Genomic DNA, 26,577 nt, shown 5'->3' on the forward strand with positions numbered 1-26,577 from the left:
GCGATGCAGAACCTCACATCACAGTACCTCACAGCTCCTGCTCAGCAGCTTCATCAAAACTGATGCAGCGTAACACATCTTGGCGCAGGACCTCACATCCTGGGCAGAAGTGTTATGCCTCCTACTCCAGGATGGGCTGTGTGGGTCCACGAAGGGAAAGCTTCAAAGGCCTGCCCATCCTTTTGCTTCCCCAGCAACTGGCTCCCACGGGTTCTGACGCCCACTTTAGGTTGGAGAATCGTCAAGAAACCTAGTTAGGAGGAGAGGTGTGCCCACCTTTGCCAACCCCACCCCTCAGGTGGTGGAGGCGAGGTGAAGCACACATCTCAGTCCCCTCCATCTTGAAGATGAGGGGACCCAGCCAATTAGGGAGAGGCTCATGCCCCCTCCCACTGGAGGTTGGCATAATAGAGGGTGTACCCACCCCAAAAAAGGGACCCATTGGTCCGGACTTGCACAACCCTTTACCTCCCCTAAATTTAGTAGATTTTAGGCAACCCTGAATCTTGCGTCCTCAGATTTGAGGATGAAAGAAGAAGGACCAAAGAGCCATGCTGATCCAGGAAGAAGAGGACACCAACTGCTTTTGCCCCAGCCCTACCGGCCTGTGATGAATCTGACCTGACTACAGCGCAAACCCTGGCATGTCCTGTAGCCAGCAGCCCTCCAGAGCCCCGAGGGCCTGCCCTGCACCCATCTTAAAGACTCTGGGGCATATTCTCAAGGATCTATTGCAGAGTTATCGGCACTTTATCGCAGCCAAAGTCGCGATAAATTTAACTCCCCATTCACAAGTAGGTGCTAACAGCCCATATCACCAGTTTACCGGCAATAGCAGCTACAAAAAACATTGCCACAGATGACCCCGGCAACTATCCCTAATGAGATGCAGAGTAGGCGCAAAAAACAGCAACAAAACCACTTCACAACATTCTCAACGACCAGCCAGATCTGTGATAAAATCACAAAACAGACAGCCTGCACCAGAAAAGGGAGCCCAGCCCAGCCCAGAGTCACACCTGAAGATCAACAGATGCCATGGAGCCACTAATAATGCAGCTCGGAGCACCAACAGGGCCACAATACCCACCGACACCACCCATGGACCACCCACCCACTCCCCTGGGCCCTAGCGCAGGCACCTCCCACCTCTCCCGGACCAAGATATTGCACATCAATGTCACGAAAACATGAACAAAAGCATTCGCCTGATGTCGCACCTTTACCACAATTAACATACATGTGAGTACAGAAAAGCTGAATCATTCATTCACCATTCAAGGTCCAAACAAAATATCACAATCAAATATGTCTCAAAACAACTATGTAGAAGAGTCATGGCGGGGCATCCATGGACAATCTGTAAGTCACAGCCTGCAAGACAATATCCAAGATAAGAAGGTGTGTCAGGCACTCATCAAAGGAGAGAGAGAGAAAGAAAGAGAGAGACTGAACAAGGAGCGCAAGGCCAATCGGGCCCTTGGCTCATTCATACATGCCAACTGGTGCGTGTGTTTCGCAATTGGTGCACCTCAAAAGAAATGCAAGCAGTAGTCAGACTAAAATTAGGTATGAAAGCTCCTTTGTCTCAATACACAAGGCAGAAGGACAACCGAACCCTAGACCTTGGTCTTGAATGCGGCTTGCACACCCTGCGTGAGATACCATACCAGACTCCAATGACTCCCACACCACGAACTTCACTAATGAAAGACCAACATGTCCACACCCAACACACTGGTTCCTGCCCGAGCTACACCTGCAAGGGTTGCCCTTGACACTTTGGTAAAAACAACCCATACGTCCAAACGTTGCACACACATACGACTCATTGCCCAGAGCTGTGGCATATCGTCCACAGAACTGCTGCCGGTCTGAGGATTGCCTGTGCTACGAGACCAACAAACGCAATGGCAGCCTATCCCGGGCACATGCACAACCCCTGTCACATGGAACTGTACCGTGCACGAATGCTGCATCTGTTGGGATCACTGCCAATGGCAGTGTTGCGAATCAGTTTCCGTCTGAGTTTCCATCATGCCTATGTCACATGCGTCCAGCCCTGGTTCCACTGTCGATCATGCACATTTGAGTGTCCCATGGAGATCTTCCTATCCAACGCAACGGTAGCTGAATTGGATTATGACTGGACTGTCCATCCCCTGTTGGCCCATGAACAGGTGTGCCACCAGGGTACCCGTGCATGGGATGCCTTGATATTTGGCGTATGTGCTTGCTAGTTGTGCTTGGGAGATTGCACAACTCTTCGTGTGCAGTGACCACATCAATGCGCTCCCCTATTGGGCTGTGTTGCGGATTGGTGAAAAGGCGTGGATGGAGCACATCTGCCCGGACCAGTTAATGGATTAGCTCTCCCTCGTGTTCCTTGAACTCGACAACGATGTACTCTTGGAACAGATTGCCCATGAAGCTGTGCTTGCATTCATGGACGAGTAACTATGTTCCTGGAGCCACAACTGATTGTCACCCACAGCACAGGTCCCCACACCTTGTTGCATCTTGGGGGATGCTCGCATAACCCACAACAACAGTGGACATGTCTGCCTTCGCCTGGAGTCAGAATGAATGTGTGTGGAACTACCCGTGTGTACACACACCTGTGCAAGGTGATGCAGTCCCATGAGCAGAACTGCACAGCATCGTTTGGCAACGTTCACAATTCAGACATACTGCTGGGGAGAGAGTACACACATGGTAATGTAGTAAGACATGTGACCTTGTACGACCCTTTCACCTGCTCACTGTCAGCAGAGCAGACAGTCAGTGCAGTCCGGTGGTACAGCACCATGCAGATCCCATGGGCTGTGAGTCGTGTCCCCTGACACGGGGCACTGGGCATAGACCAAACAGCACATGACTCGTCCAGCAAGGCAAGGTGGGCTGAGACCGTTGCCATCCGTGATAATTTGGGTTCATGTTGTTCCTCCTCGTGTCTTGCACCTCGACATGATTCTATGCTGCCTGTAAGTGGCTTAAGCATTTCTATGCATGTTGTGGCCCTTGCCTTGCCTGTACTGACACGCACATGCTAATAAAGTCTATGCAACTTCACTAGTGTTCAACTGTGATGAGTGTTGATCAGAATGACAAATCGTGTGCCTCAATGAGCATTTTTCATACACAGGGAGGGACTGACTGACGCCTGTACAATGGGGGTGGGTCCCTTCTGACAGCTCCACCTCTGTGAGCCAAACATTGTGTTTGGGATAGTTGCTGTGCACATGCGTGTCTTCCGCAATGTGAGTATGGTGTCCGACTTCTGGCCATGTGGGGTAATGTTATCCATCAAAACAGACCGTGTCCATAAAGATGTGTGTGATTAGGCATGCAAAGAGACTTTCTGTTGTCACGTGATGGGGGACACCACTTCTGGCCTGCTACCAATTATGCTATTTCCACACACAGCACTATTTAATACATGGACATGGGGCTACGTTGGGGGTTTGCGACATTGTTGTTCATGTGTAATGAGGCCACAGCTAGTTCACACCTTCACAGTCATCTAATTGGACATGTGGCCCAGGGTCAAACATGCACATTGATATCATTTACCAGGGTGTACCTTTCAGTGCAATCAATGTCCCTACATTCATCCATACTTTTATACTTGAGTGAACATAGACATAACACATCTGTGTGATTTCGAATGTTTAATTTACATTCTGGGGAATTCCGGGGCTGGAGCAGTACATGGCCATGCCAAGCCCACATTACATGGTTGCCCAGTGGTGGGCAAACCAGAGTCTTTTGGGGAATGAAAAGTGAATAGGAAGAGCAAGAGTTCAGTCCACAGCCGGTATGCTGTGTCATTGGTAACCAGAACAGTCCATGTCGGGCCCAGGTGAATGTCGCAGAGTGTTCCGGGGGACAGTGGGAGGTGTTGTCTCAGGGCATGATGCATAGGGCTGAATCAGGCAGGGACAGGCCATATGGCATGGATGGATGCTACTACCTCCTTCCTCACGCAGTCATTACCCTCCACATCTTACTCCTCTGATACGTCTTCTGTGTCCGGTGTGTGTGGTGGTGTTATGGCTGCATCACTGTGTGCCACTGGCACATCAGGGGGCGGAGGTGATAGTGCTGCATCACTGTGTGCCACTTACACATCAGGGGTCGGAAATGTGTGTGTCGAAGTTCCTGCAGCAATTATCTGGGACAGGCTCAGTGGCAGCAATGGCAAGATGAGGAACTGCAAGACATGGAAGATCCCAGCTACATTTCGCTGGTGTTCTGCTGTGGCAGACATACTTCCAGTCTGTGTCGGCACCATGGTCTCCATTGTCCTGCGCATCTGTGCCAACTCTGTGCCATCATCGCTGGTGCCTGTCTGACTAGACAGTTTTTGTATCCGAGTAATGGCCTCAGCAATGTCAGCCAAGGATTGTTGGAGTGCATGGGGCGGACAGTGGGTGTTCGTTATGGACAGTAAGTGGTCCCTGATGGTACTCAGACACCCACGTATGGCATCGAGTTTGGCTGCCACAAGCTCAAAACCCACCCACAGCTGATCAGCCATCTCCTCCTGGCAAGCCAACACACGGCATTGGAAATCTCTGTGTTGGTCGGGGTGTCCCGGGAGGCAGCCGTGGTGGTGTGTGCTTCCTGCTGTGTGGTCTGTGCAGGAGGTGGGGTCACCTTGAGGTAGCTGGGCTGCCCTGCTCCTGTGGGTGAGGTGCGGAGGCTCTCCAATAGCCGTGGGAGGGTGTCTGAGCATATGTGCAGGGTGTCCTCTTCATCATCACTGATGAGATGCATGGTCTGCTCGGCAGGAGGTGTTGATTGTCCCTCTGCAATGTTATGGGGAGATGCAGGTTAACTGAGTGTCCCATGTATGTTGACGCATTGTAGATATTTACATACAGACTGCATGACAAGGTACATTGTGACTGTTTTGATGGAGCTAGCTATTTGATGGGAGACAGTGGACATTTCAACTACATGATGGATGTGTGATTATACTTGTACATTATCATCTCACAGTGTCATGCAATGCCAGATGTGGGTGGCCAGTTACTACGCACAAGCGGCACCAGTTGTGTCCTGTGGTGTAAGTGTTGCACTTTGGACCACATCGCCATCAATGTAGATGTGCTGCGATTGCTATGTGTGTGTGCTGCATTGTGGGAGAGTCACCCCTGCAGCTCTGATTTAGCGGCCCCTTATCGCTTTGAGGTGGTGTGCCTTTGCTTTGTGTGCTTTTCGGGTGCAGGGATGTTTGCGACTTGAGTCATTTGTGCTCTAGGACAGATTTTGTACTCTTGTGCATTGTTTGTCTGCAGATGTAGTATTGACGTCATGGGTTGTAGGTGCACCTGGATGTGTCAGAGTGTGACCTGCTCCTTTACAGATGTGATCCACACTGGGCCACCTCAAAGTCGAGTTGTGCACCATATCCATTATTTTGACTGCAGCCATTCTATCGGTCATGCAGTTTCACTTGCATTGTCAGTGTGGCTCAGGGAGCTGTTGCTTTTCTGACTTCTGCACATGTGCATGGGTAGGTTGCGGCATTGTTGATATGGAGGGACCCATTTGTGCACGTGGGCCTACTTGGTGTTTCTATGTGTGCTGCAGGGTGCCAAGGGTATCAGTGACATGTTCCACTATCATTGTGCATGTGCATGGTGCTACACATGATTGTGCATGTGTGCCATTGTGCCCATCTTCCTCCGACCACCCAGTCCCTTGTGGTTACTCACCCTGTTGCTGTTGGGTAAGGTCATTTAGAGCGGTGTCCAGGCTCCCAACTCCATGCACCGTCTCAACACTGATGACTGTGGCCACCATTTCCTCCAGCTCATCCAGCTCCTCCTGTAGCACAGGACTCCCACCTCCAGTCACCTTTGCTGTCTTCCTGTTGGCAGCGAGTTTCTGTTTGGTTTGGCTTTGCACATCATGCCAGCGCCTCCTGACCTCCTCCATTGACCACCTCAACACTCCGACTGCAGTGACGTTGTTGACGATGGACTGCCATATTTCCGTTTGTGTTGCCAATGACGCAGTGGAGGTGACAGACAGTTGTTGGTAGTGTTCTATCACCTCTGTGACAATGATCCGGTCTACCTGCGGACTGAACCCCTCTTCCTCTTCTCCTTGCCCTTCCCCAAACACAGGGTTCCTGGCTGGTCCTCCGTGGGGCTTGTGGGGTTCGGGTTGTCCTCTGCACTCGGTCAATGGTGTTACACATTTATCTTTGGTTTTGGTGTGTTTTTTTTGTTGCTTTTATAGTGCATTTTCCCACATGATGCATGGGAATTGCAGGCTTCGCGCTGATTGTCGCTGATTTTTGTATCCCGATTTGGGGCTTCGCATCTTTTTTTGCGTTCGTGTTTCACATATTTTCAGGGTTGCGTTACTTTTTTGGGAGGTCATTTGGTGCATTATCCTGCTACTATTGCATTGTGCCGCCGAGTTGGGAATGCAACATTAACACAGTGGTATTTTGTCGCGATAGACTGCGATGTGAAGAGTTGCGTTAAGTTAATTTGGCGATGGTTATCACACGTTCTTGAGAATATCCCCCTCTGTCTCCTGTGAGCACCAGATTTGTTTGACAAAGACTCAACCACAGAATCCGGATCCAGTTGGCGCTGCAATTTCGCACCACTATGCACACGATGCCCACAGACCGAGTTTGAGTGGCACAACACCATGGAGAGGTCTCCCCAGTGGGGATAATCAGATCCCATGACCTGGGATCTGATGATCCCCGACCTCCCTCAAGCTGAAGCCTGCAGCCTCAACCTGAAGTGTCCCCCCAACCGTGACTGGAGCTGGTAAGAAGCCCCAACGCCAAAAGATACCCGACACCGCACAGCTTTAGGTGGCCCAACCAACGGTGTCTAGGCATCCCCCAAGAACCCAACTTACCTCTCCAGCTGGTTTTCTCCTCCAGGCAGCCTCCCTGACTGAGCCTGCAGCATCTTTTCCAAACTGTATATCTCCATTGCGAATCACAGGGCTCCAGACATATTCTTGGCACTCTGCATCCGGCTGCCTCTGTGCCACTCGTGGTGCAGTGCCTGTGCTGATTGTTGGCCCCTGCAGTGCTGATCCTAACCCCAAGAGCTTTGCTGTGACAAACGAGTGGGCTGCTCAAAAGAAGTCCCTGACCGAAGGCCCCCTTAGCACTATTGGCTGACATTGGGCCCCTGCACTCTGAACTCGGCCGTCCACAGTACTGCTGGTGGTGCAATTTTAGTGCCCAACTGATCCTTGGGGCTCCTAGGTCCTATCCCCCAAAAGTCACACCTGTAAGTGGTTTAATTACCTTTAAACCGTTAACATTCTATTCCCCATATGAACCAATGTTGTGAGTTTTGTTCCCGAAAATGTTCTCTGTGTAGAGCTAAACTTTTGTGTGAAAGAAAAGTAATAGTATTTTAAACCTGAAAAAGTCTTACTTACCTTTGTATTGTAGGATCCGCTGTGTGATATCTAGGCATATCACCCAGAGTAGTCGATGAAATCTAAGAGTGGCGCAAAAGTAATCAAAATACAATTTTATGTAATTTAAACTGTTTTTAAAGCAAATACAAACCTGTAAAGATTGCAAATCCATTTCCATTTGCATTTCCTTGTAAAGTTTTACAATTGAAAGTACATTTTACCTACCTTTACCAAGTCCTGCTTGATTCTAGAAATAAAACATAGATACCTATTTTATACTTACCCAATTGATCTGGATTCTGTCTCTGAGTGTGTGTAATCAGCCCTTGATTGAGTGAATACAATAAATGCTTAACACATCCTCCTGACAATCCTAATTGCTTGCCCACACTACCACAAAGAGAGCTGTTAGTGAATATCTAATTTAGCCTCTGCTATACCTCTGGGGATCCCCTGGACTCTATGCACACTATACCTTACTTTGGTATAGTATATACAGAGCCAGCTTCCTACGCTCTGGTCCTAAGTCCCCAACCTTCACAGTGGGCATTCGGACCATAGAGAATGAGATAAACTCTTCTTCAGAGGTCAATCATTGTGGAAACATTTCCCAAGCCATCACCAACTACCTTGACTTGAATGATAACACGGGAACTTTTATGTTCCTGCTCTGGGAGACGTTAAAAGCTGTGGCATGAGATGAGTTCATTGCCATCTCTACGGCTGACAATAAGCTACAACGAGATAAGAGGGAGCAGTTGCGACTGCAAGTGATAGAGCTGGAAAACATACAAAAGCATTCAGGAGCGCCTCGTGCCTGGAGACAGTTAGGAACGGCACGCACTAGGCTCACGGGATTAGATTTGGATGATGTGGAGTATGCTCTACTTTGACTTCACCATTCCTGGTACGTGGGGAGGGCGGAGGAGTGTGGGAGTCTGCTGGCCTACTGACGTGCCTAGAGACAGGCTGCGGGGGTGGAGTCCCTCCAGGAGTCTGATGGCACCGATATTGTGGGGATGCCTCCAGTGCATTCCCCAGTTTTACGAGGACCTCTAAGCCACGCAGACTCCCACTAGTGAGGGCCCAGACACATATCTTACGAATGCCCGCACCACAAGATTGGCGGTGGTGCAGGCGTAGCCACTAGACCGACCAATTGATCTATCGGGGTAGAAGAGGTTATATCAGCCATTGTGAGATTGAAACCTATTAAATCACCAGAACTGGATTGCTTCCTGGCTCAGTTTTACAAGATGTTCAGTCTGCTGCTGGCGCCCATACTGACCAAACTGTTCAATGCAATCACTGGACAAGGCATGGTTCCATCTTCAATGCTGGAGGCATCTATAGTAGTCATTCCCAAACTTTGGAAGGATCCCTGTCACAGTGGGTCCTATAGACTGATATCTTTCCTAAACGTAGACATCAAGCACCTTACAGGTATTCTGGCATCCCAACTGAACCCACCCATGCCATGACTGATTGACCTGGACCAGTCGGGGTTTGTCCCACATAGATAGGGTAGTGATAATACTAAAAGTATTCTCCACCTGCTGGATAAAGCCAAATGCTCCAGAAGGGAGATTATGCTTCTGTCCTTACGCACACAGATAATATTAGACCCAGTGCAATGGCCATGCCTAGAGGAGATTCTTTCTCACTTTGGCTTCAGTCCTGGGTTCTCAGTAACTACAGTCAACCCTCTGTGACTGTACACGTCAATAGCCAGTCATCGCCCCATTTCCTATCTGCCGGGGACGAAGCAGGTGTGCCCCTCGCCTCCATTATTTGCTCCGTATATGGAGCCCTTCGCCCAACAATTCCGGGACAACCTACGCTTTACGAGGAGGCACACACCCATGCTCTCTATGCAGACAATGCCATTGTGGCACTACATAACCTTTCAAGAGACATCCTCCCTTAACTATCAAATGCTCCTTCAGCATGTTAAAAGAGACTTGGCACAGTGGATACTTTATACTCTTTCTTGGCTAGGCTGGATAGCGGCAATCAAGATGTCAGTGCTCCCGAAAACCCTCTTTCTTTTCCAGGTGCTACCGATCGAACTCCCTGCAGGCATGTTACAGACCCCATAAAGCGAAATGAACCTCTTTGTGTGGGCTGAGAAGTGGCACTGAGTTATCAATCCCCGCTGAAAGGGGGACTGGGGATTCCAAACCTCTTACAGTATCACCAAGCTACTCAACTTTGTTAATTGGTGGAGTGGTCCAGAGAGGAATTCGAGAACCAATCGTTGTTTATGGACCGCGAAATTGCGGGTTCCTCACTTTGGAAGATCCAGTTCTTTTCTCAGCTGAAAAGGCAGAGGGGCCTTTATTCCTCTCCAGTAACCAATGCAACCTTGAGAGTGTGGGGTCGCCCCTGCCTTACACAAGGTGCTCTTCCTATTCGACTACCAACTGATCCCAATCATTAACAATGCAGCCTTTGTGCCAGGCCTAGAACAGACTACATTTTGCCACTGTAAGAGTTCTGGCTGTTCTATTACACATTTCTTTGATGAGGAGGACCTGGTCTCTTTTGAGAGCTTGCGGGAGGACTACACTCTCCTAGAGTCAGAGAGGATTCGATATCTGAAAATCAGGCACTGCTTGATTCATCTGGAGGTGCGTGTTGGGGGCAAAGCGGACCCAAATTGCATTTAAAAAATGTCTCCTCACAAAAACTAACGAACAACACCTTATTACCGACCTATACGGCATGCTGCAACACACACACTCAGTGCCTAAGACGCCGGGACTGAAGCGCTGGGAGCTGGAGTTGGGGAGGCTGCTCATGACTAAGTAATGGGGGGAGATGTGCTACTGAGCACGCCATATGGGGCGTAATGCAGCCAGTATGGACAGCTACAAAAACCACCACGTATTGGTATCTTACCCCAGTGCTTCTGCACTGGGTTAACCCCACTCATAGCGCAGATTGCTGGAGGCACTGTGGATCCTCCGAGATGCTAGTACATCTACTTTGGGAATACCCAAAACTCAGACAATACTGGTGAGGAAGTCCTGAACGATACTGATACTCACCTTGACACTCCATTACCCTGATTTCCAGTGTATGTCATCCTTGGACTCCCTAATGTTCTTACCTTCCTGCTTCAGTCTTGTGGGGTGCAGTAGATAGGCTTGGGGGCGGTCCTTCAAAATTGCTCACTCTTAAGGGTTCTGGTGTTGTGTAGCGTTTTAGGACCAGAGTGTACATTTCCGGATTCATGCCCTTATGCAGGTACAATTCACATTGCCCTAATATAGGCATAGAAATCATACCCATATTTAGACACAGTCCATGAAGTCCAAATACAGGCATGGCTACTTCCACCAGTTCCGAAAAGCCACAACGATTTCTTGGAAAATCGGCTTAAGCTGCTAGGGAACCTCCCCTTGCTTGAATATTGATTTGTCCAAGAACTCATGGAGTTTTCAAAGAAAAACCATTCCTTTGGGCTTCTTTGATGACATTATTATGTCCGACTTTACGTCAAACTAGACACCTTCAAGGTATAAATATGCCTTCACTTGCTCTAGCAAGACACAGTGGTTTGGAGCAGTTCGACTATCTACTTGCCCGATGCAGCTCACTACAGCAAGTGCCGAAGGACGTCGACCCTCCAGCTCACGCACTGACAGAGAGACTACCTTTCTCTCGGCGAGAATCCAGCTCCAGTGTTTCCAAGCTCCCCTTGCGGGGTGTTGGGAAATCGAATCCGAGACAGAGAGATACCAGACCTTCTTCATTCTAAAACCAAGGTACGGAGCTGATTAGACCCTAAGAGAAATCTTGGATAGATTCTTGGCAAAAAATACTAAACCTATGCTACACCACACTTACTTCTTGCCGCGTACTAGACTTAGGTTTGGTACCTTGGGGTAGTCGTATTTTAGAAGCACCAGTTGAGTACTTTTAGTCATTGTTACTTATGTATGTATCGTTATGGCTTAGAAACCATACAATGCTTTTACAGTATTATTTTATAATACTCTTCTCGCTGTACGTATTATACTTTGCAGCCAGTATAACGATTGTAGTAGTTCATTTCTTCTGCATGAGAAAGAAGACTGTTCAGTAAATACTTTTATTGAAAACGCTTGTCTCTCTATTTCTCTGCAACTCTGGTGAAACGAAGCATGCACGATTGACTGAGTAAAATATCTATCTATTGTTTCCACAACTCTGAAGATACGTTTATTCTTGGGAAACAAAGTTGTCATGTTTATGCGGTTGTCAGAAACGAATCCCTTTTTGTGAATTCGAGAAAGTTTCTAGTGACCTCTGAGCTAGCTGGCACTCACTATTAAGTTTAGTATATTCGATAGAGACCTAGTCGACCTTAGTCCTACGTCTAATCTATAGTATATACTATTCCAATGCACAGAGCCTATTGGGAATATAGGAACTACACTACACTGGTGCTCTTCCAACACACTTCGGATGGCTTTGTTGGCTATGGCATGTGCTGGGAATGCTCAGGGTGCTTCCATTAGGTTGCTTTGGCACCCTTTCCGGGCTCTCCTTTCTAAGGAGTTCCGGGAGCTGACCCAAATACTTGAGACTCATGCGGATGCCAGATGTAGATGATACCACACAGCACACAAGGGACACCTATGAGGTCTTCATCCAATACACTTTGTGCCACATAGCATAGTAATTCTATAAAAGAGTGTTCCTTAGGGGGAAGGGGAGGGGAGGGGAGGAAGGGGGGTATTCTGCTGTTGTTTACATTACATAATGTTTGCTCTCACTGTCATGCATAACAAATTGTTAATAAAACGATTTGAACCATAAATGTGACCTGGAAAACATCTAACCGTACTGCTTCTCCATCCCCTCCCACTTCACTCAGATAAGGTAAAGTGTTGTATACTTTTCTTCCTTCAATGCATAAACTGTGGAGCAATGTGTGCTGTTTACATAGGGGTGAAAACTTTACAGATTCAATTGGCAATCAAGTAATGTTCAGTAAATCTCAAACATTGATTCCCTGGGAGGGTGGATTTTGCCAGCTCATTTAAAAAGGAGGTGGTTGAGGCATACTGGCAGTGGCCACGGTATGTATGATGCTGTAGAAAGTAAAGTGCATAATGTATATAGGCTAAAGATAAATGGAAGCAATAGTACCACTAGCATATGCAAATCAATTTAGCCCACTTTCAGATAATAATAATAATATCAAACAGACGTTTGTAACTAAACATGAGCAGGATTAGAGCCGAATGGTTACTGTGAGGCAGGCAGAGCATGAGAATTTAAGACCTAAAATATTTCACAGTCCAATACTAATATCAATCTGTGATTTACAGCTAAACATTAGGAGGAACAGTGGCTAATGCTTGCTTTAAGACAGGCAGAGCATAGTCCTGTTTTTATATAAATGGGAATAGAGCGTTTCCTGGGAATAGGCTACTGGCAGGGCAGGAATACATGCTTTCAGTGCCTAATTCGAGCAGGTGGGGGCCACTTGCACTCAATTTTGGGGATAGGCCCTTATTTTTCTGCATCAGGCATTTACCAAGAGCAAGAGATGGGAAAACAGAGAAAGAAGAATGAAGGAGGAAAAGAAAGATGGAAAAACTGTCACAAAGGGTAAAAGCAGAAACCAGCAAGAGTAAAATAAACGGGCAGGTGGTGTCTGATAGTGGATTAAACAGGCAGAGGTGGATTTAACACTGTCCAGCCCTCGAATTTGGCACGCCAACATTTAATTGTACTAACCATGAGCTTCTGAGGGTAGTTTTGGGCACCAGCACTCACAAATAACGTGCTGAATGTTGTGAACAAAGTCCTATCTAGTAGCATAGGAAACGCATTGCTTATTTGGGAATTCTCAGCTAAACCATGTGCCCCAGCTGCCCTCCAATACTACTGTTTAAGACCCTCCTGACAAAGATCAAAACAGACAGAGTACATTCTGCTCCCAAAAATCATCTTTCCCAACTGCTGCTCTTTACCTTTCTCTCTTTCAAACCAGGAACGTTCAACTAAACCTCAACTACATTCTTTAGTAAAATTATGTTACCCTATATAATGTCAAATCCTTATAGTTGTACCACCTTTGTTTCTATATTAGGAAGCGTGAACACTAAACAGGTAAGCAACTTTATTCTCTGGTGCTTATCCTCCCAGATGTGTTGGTTACCTGCCCTACAGAATTTTAAGTTAAAGTGAACCAGTCCATTATTCGTTCTCCAAGAGGTGGAGACAGCATAATCATGATCCTTGTAATTTCTTTTTTTATAAACAGTCCTTATTATTCATGAATGTCCATAAATCTTAATCTTGATTTTCATAACTTGATACAAACAATTCTTCACAAACAAACAAACAAACATGTGTTTCGCAACAGCAGTCCCTTCTTCAGGGTTGATTAATCGGTTGTTAGTAGGAATAACTAGTTATCTACTCGATTTAAATTTTACAGAATATTCACCATCAAAATAGGAGTATCCTAAAAGAGTAAAATGTAGAGATAACTTGATAATTTCTCAAATTGAATTCTATTTAATCTTCATTCACATGATAAGGGTCTCTGGAAATATAATTATATGACTGCTGTTGGAAAACACACGCTGGCAGTTTATTTGTCAAGAATTGTTTTCAGAATGCTAAAAAAATCAAGATTTATGGGTGGTCATGAAAAGAGGGCCTTTGTTGCTATGTTTATAGGTGGACAGTCCATACAGTAATACAACGTGATCAGTATTTGCATGTCTTCCACCGCAAGTTAGATGTATGGAACATGGCAGCTTAATTCACATTTTCATCCTTTCAATGCAAATCAAACAAATAACTTTAGTGTAACATCTGGTATTTAGACACAAACACTCCCACACACTCCCTCTCTCTCATTATTTCTCCTCGTTTTTGCTGTTTCTTGTGTGCTGCATTGTGCAGCACACATAAAAACAGCAAAATGCCATGCATGATTGTTTATGTGCAGGAAGGTGTCCCTTGTTGCGCATAACCAAGCATTTTAAAAATGACCAGTTGCAACTTATATACGTCCTGCAGAAAGCAGTACACATAGAAGTTACAAATCACCATTTAGGATTGTTTATGTGTGGGAAAGGACACCTTTGTGGCCTCATCATTGCTCTAAGATCTATGTGCAACTAAACATTACCATGCCAGTTTCCTCAGTACCCCAGGGCCAGTATGTACAGCACAAATTGACATGACAACTTTCTAACTGTTCTGATTTGTAAAGAACACATTACCTTGGCAGCTTCCACAGCACCAGCTGACAAGTATACATTGCCACAATAATTTCAAAATTGCCACACAATACATAGTTATATTGATATATAGAGAACATTGGACATAGTAGAACACATTTCTACATTGCCCTGGGTACCTAATGCAAGCACATAAGATAATGACAGATTCCTCGTTGTCCCAGGACAGTATAAGAAGCACATACTGCCATACCATGTTTCATATTTCCTCATTTTGTAAAACATGCCTTGCCAATTTGCCCACATTGCACAGTATGCAAAGTAAACACTCTTATGCTTGGAAAATTACATATTGCTAAGACATTTTCTTTATTACCTTACTATGTAAAACAAACCGCCATGCCATTTCAAATTTTGCCCAGTATGTAAAGACATATTACTATGACATTGGTCGTATTCCTAACAGAAGTGATGCACAAATGGCCATGCTAGTTTTCACAATGCCCAGATAGACAAAATAAATCACAGATTGCTTTATTTTGGCATTGCTGCTTATGCATAAAAACATATTTCGCTTTTTCACTTGCTAGATGACCTATTTATTTTTTGGCACCCTTCATATATGTTATGGGCACATTGCCTTGCCAGTTTTCACCCTGTAGGATTACCTGCAGGTCATAATGCCATTACAGCTTTAATTTTGCCAAAGTATATTTAGCAACATTTCTATTCTAATTGAACATTTCTAGTTTGTAAAGCATGCGATCCATGTTAGCTTCCAAACTGCCTTCTAGGTAAAGAACACATGTGTAGACCATTCTGCAAGCAGTTCACAAGTCTTTACACACGGCAGCATGACACTTTCCTAATTGCACCCCTATGAACACACACAGAACCTTGTTTGTTTCCACAGTGCACTGTGGTCATATTTAAAAGAGATTAGCCTCCCCTTACTTTTCCTTGCACATATCTCTACCTACAGCTATACACAACAGCTATACACAACAGCTACTATGTGGTGTACTTGTGTTCAGACACACAGAGAAGCCACATATTTGAGCAGCAACTCAGGTCAATGGAGAGTCCTGGTATTTTAAGCATTAAAGTGTTAGCAACTTGAATTAATTAGCGAGTTCAGTTTCAGACCTGCTTGTGTAACCAATAGCTTTTTATCTAATAGAACTCCCTGCCCTATGTGAATGTTAAAATAATTTTGGGTGGGAGTAGGCATTGGTCCCCGGGACCACTGCGCATTCTCAAACTATAACACGCCTTTGCAATGCAAAAGGTCTCGCATTTACGCGAGTTTAAGCTATTGGCATTGTAAATGACTGAGTTTTATTTATGTTTTAAAAACTAAAATTTAAATAAAAGGCATTATCATTTACAATGCTAATAGCTCAAACTCACGTAAATGTGAGACCTATTGTATTGCAAATGGTAGGCATCATGGACAATGAGAGGGAGGGCGGTCGGGGGAAGGCACTGACAACAGAAGCGAGGGCGGGGGGTAAAGAAGACAAGACAATGAGAGGCAAGGCGGGGGTAAAGAAGGCACGGACAACAGGAGGGGGGTTGTAAAGAGGGCAACAAAGCACGTCGTGCCTTCAGTAAGAAAAAATGGATGAAGAAAATAGTGCTTAAAGACTAAATAACAGGTACTGTGTAACAAAGTACTAAAAGGGCCAGTCGCCATGGGAGGTGACAATGGAAGAAGAGGCAGTACTAAGGAGGGACTAACAAAAATATTTACGAATCAGAAGCCAGCATTTAGGATGGACAATGACACAAGCCAATGGTAAATATAGTGGCAGCACCCAAACTCTGGAATACCTTCCCCCAGTACATCAGGACGAGTCCCTCACTCCACCAATTCCGAAATTTTTTAAAGACATGGCTATTTAATCAGTGAGAAGGGATAACAAATAGGAAACAGATGAATTTTTAGCGCCGAGACGCCTGCGGGTATTTGCTGCGCTCTACAAATGTCAAAAATAAAATAAATAAATAAATAAATAAATATGGGGGAGATTGGGCGGGGCTTCTATTCCCTGCTCCACTTCAACAAGTCTCGCAGAGCAGCGCATGCGCGCTGGCTCTAGCTCGACCTAAAAACAATGTAAGTTTTCTTTTTAAACACAGCTCGGTTTCCTTTAAGCTTACTTCACTTAAATGCAAATATATAGATGGTGCTCTGATCACACCAACAGGCAACCATCCCTGTGATTCTATTGAATCCTAGTCAGTCACACTTTGCAACCTACTTCATTAATATTCATGAGGTAGGACAGATTCTGACCCACTACCATTCTGATTTTTAAGAACCAAACTACTAGTACATAAGTTATTTTAATTCCATACAGGTCACAAAAATGCTGGTTGCAAATTTCGATGAGTATTTTGCAATCAGCAAGTAGTATATCTGCCACTGTTCCTATGAGGTAGTCTGCCTTCTGCTACATGCTACATCCGATTGTCATCAACCAGGCCAACAAAAGGCTAAATGTTCAAACTGCAGCCTTCTCAGCATCTTTCACTGTAGTCGGGGGCAGCCTTCATTCCATTCTGGTCTGGATGTCTTTATCCCCACCACATTCTCTGCCCACCAGCCCCTAGATTGTTCAAAAATTGTCCCTAATGACTTCTGGTTCACACTTCCCCAGGTGGTCCTCAAATGCTTATACTCTGATTCCTCCTGCCACTCGTCACTATCTATACCTCGGTTATAACCTTGTACATATTCCCTGCCTGTCTTCACATGAAGTCCTATGGTATATGCATAGGGTTTAATGTGAGATAAGTGACTTGCTGCTAGGCAAAGACAAGTAATTATCAATCAATCAATCAAAAGTTTGTAAAGCGCAACTACTCACCCGTGAGGATCTCAAGGAGCCGGGTGGAGGTGGGGAGCAGATCCATCTAAGTGCTGGGGTCATTGGAAGAGCCAGGTCTTGAGGTCCTTCCTGAACTGGGGTAGCATGGGAGATAGTCTGAGGTGGGGGAGTAGGGTGATCCAGGTCTTGGCAGCGAGGAAGGAGAAGGACTTTCCTTTGGTTCTGGTCTAGCAGATCCGTGGGACGGTGGCCAGGGCGAGATGGGCGGAGCGGAGGTGTCTTTTGGGTGTGTGTAAGGAGGGTATGCTGGTCCGGTGCTGTGGAGGGCCTTGCAAGCATGGGCGAGGAGATTGAAGGTAATTCTTCTGTCCGCCAGGAGCCAGTGGAGTTCGCGGAGGTGTTGAGTGATGTTGCTGTGTCGGAGGGGGTCGAGGACCAGTCTGGCTGTGGCGTTCTGGACATTCTGGAGCTTTCAGAGGTTTTCTGGGTAACGCCGGCGTAGAGTGCATTGCTGTAGTCGAGTCTGCGGCTGATGAGCGGGAGTGCAGTCTTTATGGATTTGGTGGGAAACGTCTTAAAGTTTTTCGCAGCAGGGGGAGGGTATTAAAACAGGCCAAGGATACTTAGTTGAACTGGCAGTCCATAGTGAGCGATGCATCTAGTATGATGCAGAGGTTTACAGCAGCAAACACCCAAATTTCTTCTCAAAACAATAACTCAGTTCTCTGCGAGAATCTTGATCTCCTCTGTAGTGGCGGCCCGGCACGGATCGGGGTGGGTGGGGAGCAGGAGTGGGGGGTAAGGGGGTTAAAAAAAAAAACAAGTACCTTACTGGCGCATCTCTCCATCACTGTCTCTCCTTTGGGGATGGAACAGGAAGCACTCAGATTTCCTCAAGCCAGTTGCAATGTTGCAATGCAGTGTTGTGATTGGTCTGAGCAACGTGTTCGGCGCTCAGCCAGGAAATGGGAGCCTGGGCATGTTCTCCACGCAGGCTTTAAAGCAGCCTGCGTGGAGAACATGCAAACCAGGATGGAATTGAGGCAATTGAACAAGCAACTCTTCATACAAATGTGGAAGAAGACTTTAAAGTCTTCCTTATGGAATTACTGTATTTCACTTTTTACCACAGCTACTTCAGATGGAAGACAGATATTATTTACAGCAAACGGGCACAGCCATGGGAAATTCGGCAGCGCCAGTATATGCTAATATCTTTATGGAACATTTTGAGGAGAACTACATTTTGAACTGTGAACCCTGGAAATCACAAACAAAACTCATATTGAGATACATTGATGATATGTTTATTATATGGACTGGCACAGAAGTTGAACTATTGGCAGCTATCACGAAACTAAACACGAGAGATGAACGCATACAGTTCACATTTGAGATGAACGATAGGAAAATCACGTTCTTGGATGTGGAAGTCCAAAGAATAGATTCCGCTTTTCACACTGACATCTATCGCAAATCAACTGATCGTAACAATTTGTTACATCATAACAGTTTCCACCAAGACTCCTTGAAGAGACATCTTCCTTATTCTCAAATGCTAAGAGTAAAGAGAATAGTATCATCACCTGAACGAGCTGACATGAGAATAAATTAAATGGAAATCAGATTCAAAGAAAGAGGTTACCCACAACATGTTTTAGAAGAAGTAAAAATACTTTGGGGCATATTACCAAGCAATAGCGATAATTATCGCTATTGCTTGGTTAGCGTGAAAAAACTTATCGCCGAGCTGCAGCAATTTTTATCGCAGATAAACCTTGGTATTACCAAGGTTTATCGCAAATGCGATAAAAATCGTCCGCAATGCATGAATATCGCTGAAAAGTCAGCAATATTCATGCATTAGCGAGCTAATGCTCTTAGCCATGTTATCCACCTCCCATTGGATAACATGGCTAAGAACTGCTCAGGGCAGGTGTTAGCTTTTGGAGATATTCGCGCTTAGCGCGAATATCTCCAAAAGTTGGTAATAGGAGATAGCGATGTTAGCGACTGTTTCCAGTCGCTAACATCTTGGCACGCCCACTTTGCATGTCATTAGTGATAAATATCACTGACATGCAAAGTGGGGCCCAAGATGGTCGCTATCTCCTACTAGCTGTCGCTAACTGGAGTTAGCGACAGCTAGGTAATAGGGAGATAATTTTATCTCCGCTTTCTTGGCTTTTAAAGCCAAAAAAGCGGAGATAAACCCCCTTGATAATATGCCCCTTTGTTCCCAAAAGGAGAGAAAAAACCTTTTAAAGAAAACTATAAAAAAAATACATCAAGAGTTGTAATAGTGTCTAAATTCTCCACTAAAAGCAAAACATTCAAAAATATCATAAGGAGATATTGGGTGATCCTATCACAAGAACCTGATTTTAACAACATATTTCAAGAGATGCCCTTATTTGCTTACCAGAGAGCAAAGAACCTTGGAAGTTTACTGAAACCAGTAGACCTACCGACTAATGAGATATTTCAAGGGACACTACCCTGTTATAACTGTAACCATTGTAATAACATCATCAGAGGGAATGTTGTGACACATCCTAGTAAGGGACATAAAATCAAATTACGCTTAACAGCCACATGTGACTCATCAAATGTCATTTACTTACTGAAATGTCCCTGCGGTCAGGGGTACATTGGTAAAACCGAAAGGAAAATTAAAATTAGACTTAATGAACACAAATCGAACATTCGTACCCAGTCTTTGAAATCCACGGTGGCTACACATTTCCGTGAAGCCAGACATAACATCAGTCAATTGAGATTCATGATCTTAGAAACAGTGCAGAAAAAGGAGGGTGTTGACAATAATAAAATACTTCTACAACGTGAAAATCATTGGATTTTCAGACTGGAAACTTTGAAACCCACTGGAATGAATGACCGTGTGGAATACAATTGTTATCTGTAAAGACTTGATTAATATCTAAACCTTGTACCATATTTCTTTTTGCGATTTTATTTGGAAATCTACCAATGATAACCATTTTTGAAGACAGCATGCACCTGGATATATTTCTAGTCTAAGAATCTAGTATTGTTAATTTTTTGATTTTTTTTTCACTATGGGGAATAACTTTATTGTTCCTTGAATGTTCTTGTTGAAACGTACTTGCTTACATTCTCTGATGTGATGTTGATTCATTAACATGTCACATGATTCCATCCAATACCTTTTAATTTCATGTAATTTCATTTATATCTTTTGCACGACTAATCTCTAACAATAAGATCTTTCATACTTCACTTTCGATATTAACACATTGTAAGATGGCGGCCACCTATGGTGAGATTTACTAGTCCTATTTCTATATTGAGCGCCACCCATAACATCACGGCGGTTAGCGATGCACATATGGCAGGAGAACAGAGCACGGCTATCGTGCAAGATGCGAGTTCTTCGAAATCCATTCACGTGAGTGAAATTACTAATAATTCTTTTTAGGATAACCAACAGCGAAGGTTCGCGTTCACTATCTTTTTACCTTACGCACTTTGGATTACATTGTTAACCGTTCGTGTCACCCTCACCAATGAAGCCTCTTAACAACTTGGTTTTGTTTCTTCTTTATAACTCACCGTCACAAACATTTTTTCCAAATGAATACTGGTTATCTTCACTATTCCTTTTAAATTTGGTTGTTCGTCTTAACTACACCATTTCTTTTAAAATCGATTTTTTATCTCTTCTATTGAGACAATATTGTCGTCTATTAGAAAAACGTTTTGGTGATTTATTCTATTTCACTGGGGAACACTAGATACATTTTGACAATAACACCGGATTTCTACCAAGTTTGGATCGCTATTTATGATTTGTTGATATATGAAATGTGTAACTTCGAGTTTCCATATCCTCATGTATGATATATTTGATTTTCAGAATCCAGTCCCTGATGAAGGCTCTTTATGAGCCGAAATGCATTGGATGACATTTTGGGATTGAATATTGGATTATTTTGCGTGATAAACTCACAACTTACCATGAATTAAGGTTAAATACCTAATGGCTGAATAAAACATTTTGAAATACTCAACCTCTATGAAATCGAACAGGATATTATTTTCAGTTTTGAAATTTCACAACCCGGCAAAGGGACTTTTGCTGTGACTAGGGGACGTCACCCAATTTTGGGGCACGCTACTAATTCATGAACATGCAAAGTGCACATAACGGTTTGGCCGGGCCGAAAGTGCCGGCCGCACTTGGAGTGGTCAAACTACTCCTCCCCCTGCTCCTCTGTCATCGGAGCAGCCCCACCCGCCCACAAACCTGCTGGAGCAAGGAAACCTAACATGATAATAACCTTCAGTTATTATCATTTTATGTTTCCTTCATTTCACTGCTGCAAAGCAGTGGGGTGACACTCCTCCGCCTTAGCGGAGGAGCCGCCACTGCTTCTCTCATATAAATTCCTTCACACAAGCAAAATTCGCCCATGACTGGGAAACGCCTGCCTTAGTCCCTATAAATGTACCATTAGCAGAGAGTGGTAGCTTTCCTTACACCATAGATTTTGGCCCCACCACAAACAAATACTACAAGACACTTCTGTTCCCATGGTTTACCAAGGTGTGTGGTGCCTAGCACTGGGAGACTTTCATTGTTATTGATATCTAATTCTGTCAACTTGATGGTATAATTCTACACTTAACTTAAACCATTTCTGCTCTGCATTTTTGAAGTCTCCTGGTTGCTGGGTGCAAATCTTCCTGGAAGACCCCAAGTTGTTGAGGTGCGTGCTTCTACTCCAAGACAGGCATAGAAATGGAGAGGAGCAGCAAGTCAGGGGACATCACTAACCAAGCCAAAGTTGTGAACATTACTTCAAGGCAATGCTAACATAGAGGCCTGGGAGCACCACTCGCCCTATGCACAGGAGCTTGCACCAGCGGATATGGAGCCAGTTCTCACTGGGACTCTGCCACATACTTGCATTACAGCTGATTCACCCAATGCATCCAACTCACCTTTTTCACTCCCTCACTGAACCTGCTGGCCATCACAAAAGGCCAATGAAAGCCATCGACAAAGGATATATCAGGATAAGTAGTAAGCTGCAGCATCAGTAGGCCACCATCATTCCACATGTTTTTTCTAATTAAATTCTGATAAAACAGTTTTGTCATAAAACATTATTTATTGAACAAATAACAAAACAAATCCATGTCTCATTTAGGACATGGTTAGCACTGCCTCTTCCACAGTAAAACACAGTACAAGTGCACTGATGCAGTACAGGGTACATTAGTCTATTTCATAGTATTGTGCACATGTTTGAGAAAAAACTTTTTTGCGTTGGTGAACAATCCTCGGGCAATTTTGGAATCCCATCCAAAATCTTTAAACTTGGCAAACTGGAGAACACTCTGAAAAGAAAAAAGATCATCATTATTAAGTATACCCCATTTAAACTTGTCTATTGATCTGTTTTAATAAGTATAATGTAGATATCTTTGTGTATTTAATAAACAAGGTTTCCTACTGTACGCTCCACCAATCAAAACAGTTCTTAATGCTAATTATGATCCTACATCTAAAAATAAGATTTTGCTAAATTCAAGGTTATTTTGTGGAAAAAAGACGAATTCATATTTGTATTGACAATACTATTCAACATTAAGAAAACTAGGGCCCGATGTAGGTAATCTCGATTTACCTACTCTTAAATACTGAATCATACCGATTCGGTATTTAAGAGTAGGTAAATGGGATGCAGGTAATTCCACTTTTGAAATTACCGAATCGGAATGATTCGGTAATTACCGAATCGGTATTTACTGATTCGGTAATTGCCATTGATTCCTATGGGCCTTGAGGCCCATAGGAATCAATGCCAATTACCGAATCGGTAAATACCGATTCGGTAAAATTACCGAATTTGCAAGGGGGACAGGATGTCACTTTGACACCCTATTGCACCCCTCAATTGTGCATGGGTGCACATGTTGCTGACATACATGCCCTTAGGGCATGTATGTCTGCAACATGGCACATTTTTTAAAGCAAAAAAAATGCTTTTTGAAGGTTTTTCATTATTTACCACCAACTTCTAGTTGGTGGTAAATAACAAATTCTTAAACCCTTGTAGCACTGACTACAGTGCTACCTACATGTTAAATTACAGAGGGCCAGATGTAGGTAAAATAGATTTACCGATTTTTAATTACCGAATTTTACCGATTCGGTAATTAAAAATCGGTAAATCTAAGGGGTGGATATGTAGGTATTCCAGATGTGCTGGAATACCGATTCGGAAGAATTCGGCATTTACCGATTCGGTAAATACCGAATCGGTAATGCCCATTCATTCCTATGGGCTTTGAAGCCCATAGGAATGAATGGGCATTACCGATTCGGTATTTACCGAATCGGTAAATACCGATTTTCACAAGGGTGCAGGGGGTGTCACTTTGACACCCTCTGGCACCCCCAAAACAGGCTCGGGTGCCATGTGGCAGGCATACATGCCCTAAGGGCAGGTCTGCCTGTCACATGGCATAGGTGTGCATGCACACATGTGCATGTACACCGGAATCGGTATTTTACCATCAAATTGGATTTGATGGTAAAATACCGATTCGGTAAGGCCTCTGGGACTCTGAAGAGTCCCACCTACATCTGGGTGCCTCAGAATCGGTAAAATTACCGAATTTTTATTTTACCGAATCGGTAAAATTACCGAATCGGTAATTTTACCGATTCGGTAAAATAATGCCCCCTACATACCTGTCACCCATTTACCGATCGGTAACGGCCAAAATCGGCAGTTACCGCTCGGTAAATGGCCTCAAACGGCCACCTACATCTGGCCCAGAATCTGTAATTTTACCGATTCGGTATTTTACCGAATCGGAAAAATTACAGATTCGGTAAAATTACCGATTCTGTAATTTAACATGCCCCTACATCTCAATATCCAAATACCGGTCGGAAACGGCCGAAAATCTGTATTTTCGGCCGTTTCTGACCGGTATTTGGATACCTACATCTGGCCCCTACTGCTTTCTTTTCATGTATTCCTCATTTGGTCTTTATGAAGCAATTTATTTTCCTAGTTAATGCCTGTGCTTATGTATGTTAATTTGCATATTTGTTCATTGTGATACGCAAACATTTTTATTTTTTGCTATTCAATAAAAGTGAGCGGTGCACTGCTCAATTTTAATGTTATTATCCTTCTCAAATTTGGACAGGGGGTTTGGCAGAGTTAATGTTTATGGTTATATGTGCATGTAATGCATATGATACCTACGCGAGACACCTGTGCACAGGTGGTTTCGGGTCCCAATTTCCAAAGATAGCCTGAAATGTACTCCCATTGACTCATGTTAATGTTTGGAGTAGCTTTCTAACTGTGATGGACATCACAAAGGATTGCAGCACTCCTCCTAGTCATTTTAATCCCCACACCTGCCCTCAATAAGGACTTACTAACCTTGACAACCACATGTTTGTGGGTGTTCTCCAATTGGGACAGCCATCTCAGCCTGCATCACCTGCAACACGTCCCTTTAACCCCTTCCATGCTGATGACGGCCCCCGGCCGTCATGCATCACCGTGGGCGTGTGCTGATGACGGCTGGGGGCAGTCATGACCACGCCCGCAATCGGAATGTGCCGCACAGGCGCAGAATTCCGGCCACGGAGGAGGGGTTAAATAGATTTGCCATCATGTAGAAATACAACATGCCACTGTTGGTTGTCCCGAGCTGAGAAGGATAATTTTTGTCTCATCCCAAATCATTGTAAGGCCTGGCCACAAAACCAGTGGGTCTGGCTTATAACTGAATATTTGAGGTAGTGTGCGTGTGCATGCGTGTGTGTGGTATTGTGGTTGGTTAAAAAGATGAACTCAGGATTGTGTGGATAAATTAATGAATGAGTGTAAGGATGAGAGATAAAAAAAAAAAAAAAAAAAAGGATGAGTGATAGAGCACATGGACGAATCAATGACTTACTCCATGGATAGACATTTTTTAATTTAATTAGCCAGTTCTAATGGCTTTATCAATTGCAGGTAAGTGTGCTTCAAATATAGACTGATGTGTTTGCAGACACCAAGCAGCTAAGGTGCATTCAGAGTTAATAAGTACATCCTGCTCCTCCCAGTATGAACAGTCACAGGAGATTAAAAAAAAGGCAGTGACATTTTAAAGGGTAATTTGTCAACCACAAACACGAATGACCGACATATTACTACAGCATATAAAATCAATACAAATAACCTACATCTTGATCCTGCTGAAGAGGATTGTATTTTAACCATGTCCTCAAAGAAGAACTTTGACCCAGCACCTGGCTGTTTTTTTAATATTCTTGGTAACTGATGGTTCCTCTTGTGGTGGCACAAAGTATTGCAACATGCTGCAAAAATATGTGTATACCCACTTAAGGGACCTCTAGTAATGACCTGAGAAAGTCTAGACTCCATCAATAAAGTACTGAATGCTGTTTTTGAAGGACATATGAATGTGAATTCTATTTCAGCAGGACCAAATAGATTTGACAATGCTGTTTGGCTCTGGCGTAGCAAAAGAGGTTTTTATAATATAATAACCAATACACAGAAAGTAGACTTTGAGTATGCCCCCTTAAGGTGTTGTCTTCTTTGGGTAAGTTCTATTTGAAGCTAGATTTTTTATTAACCTAAGCAATGTGACTTTGTGCAGATCCTATCTTTTGGCAATATTATCATATTTCATGCTTCTGGGGACACTCTGGCTGCCACCCAGGTCAACACACAGGATTTTTGTACTCAATTCAGACGGAAACATTAGGACTTACTGTGATCTGTAGTTTTCTTGAAACTCACATGGATTGGTTTTCAGTACAAGGGATTCCAGGCCCGTGCACCTCAAGTCTGAAATTCCATTCAGTGTCTCAATGTTATTTTCAGCCATTGAGAGGTGCTGTATGTGCGGCATCTTTGGCAGCTGTTTAAAGGATGTGAAGTGATTTTTGCTGATGTTTAATTCTCTGCATCTGCAAAGTTTAAAGAGGTGTCAAAAAAAACATACAACAATTTTGATTTTTTTTCAATCAGCATTAAATTAGGGTGTCAAAGTATTTAGAAGGTATGTATAGTCCACAGGATGAGCACACAACTGAGGGCTTGTCC

General features: G+C 44.2%; 1 protein-coding gene across 1 annotated transcript in view; it reads right to left on the reverse strand.

Moving 5' to 3' along the window:
• Positions 1-22,580: 22,580 nt before the first annotated feature.
• LOC147683932 (uncharacterized) overlaps positions 22,581-26,577 on the reverse strand; it is a 62,925-nt gene continuing 58,928 nt past the window's right edge. The window contains exons 6-7 of the mRNA XM_086944923.1: positions 26,244-26,441; positions 22,581-22,825 (exon numbers count right to left, since the gene is read on the reverse strand). Of these exons, the coding sequence (XP_086801049.1) occupies positions 22,714-22,825; positions 26,244-26,441 (310 nt within the window). The 3' untranslated portion in view covers positions 22,581-22,713. The remainder of the gene's footprint in view (positions 22,826-26,243; positions 26,442-26,577) is intronic.

The sequence above is a fragment of the Lissotriton vulgaris genome, chromosome 11 (genome assembly GCF_964263255.1).
Source record: "Lissotriton vulgaris chromosome 11, aLisVul1.2, whole genome shotgun sequence".
NCBI lineage: Eukaryota > Metazoa > Chordata > Amphibia > Caudata > Salamandridae > Lissotriton > Lissotriton vulgaris.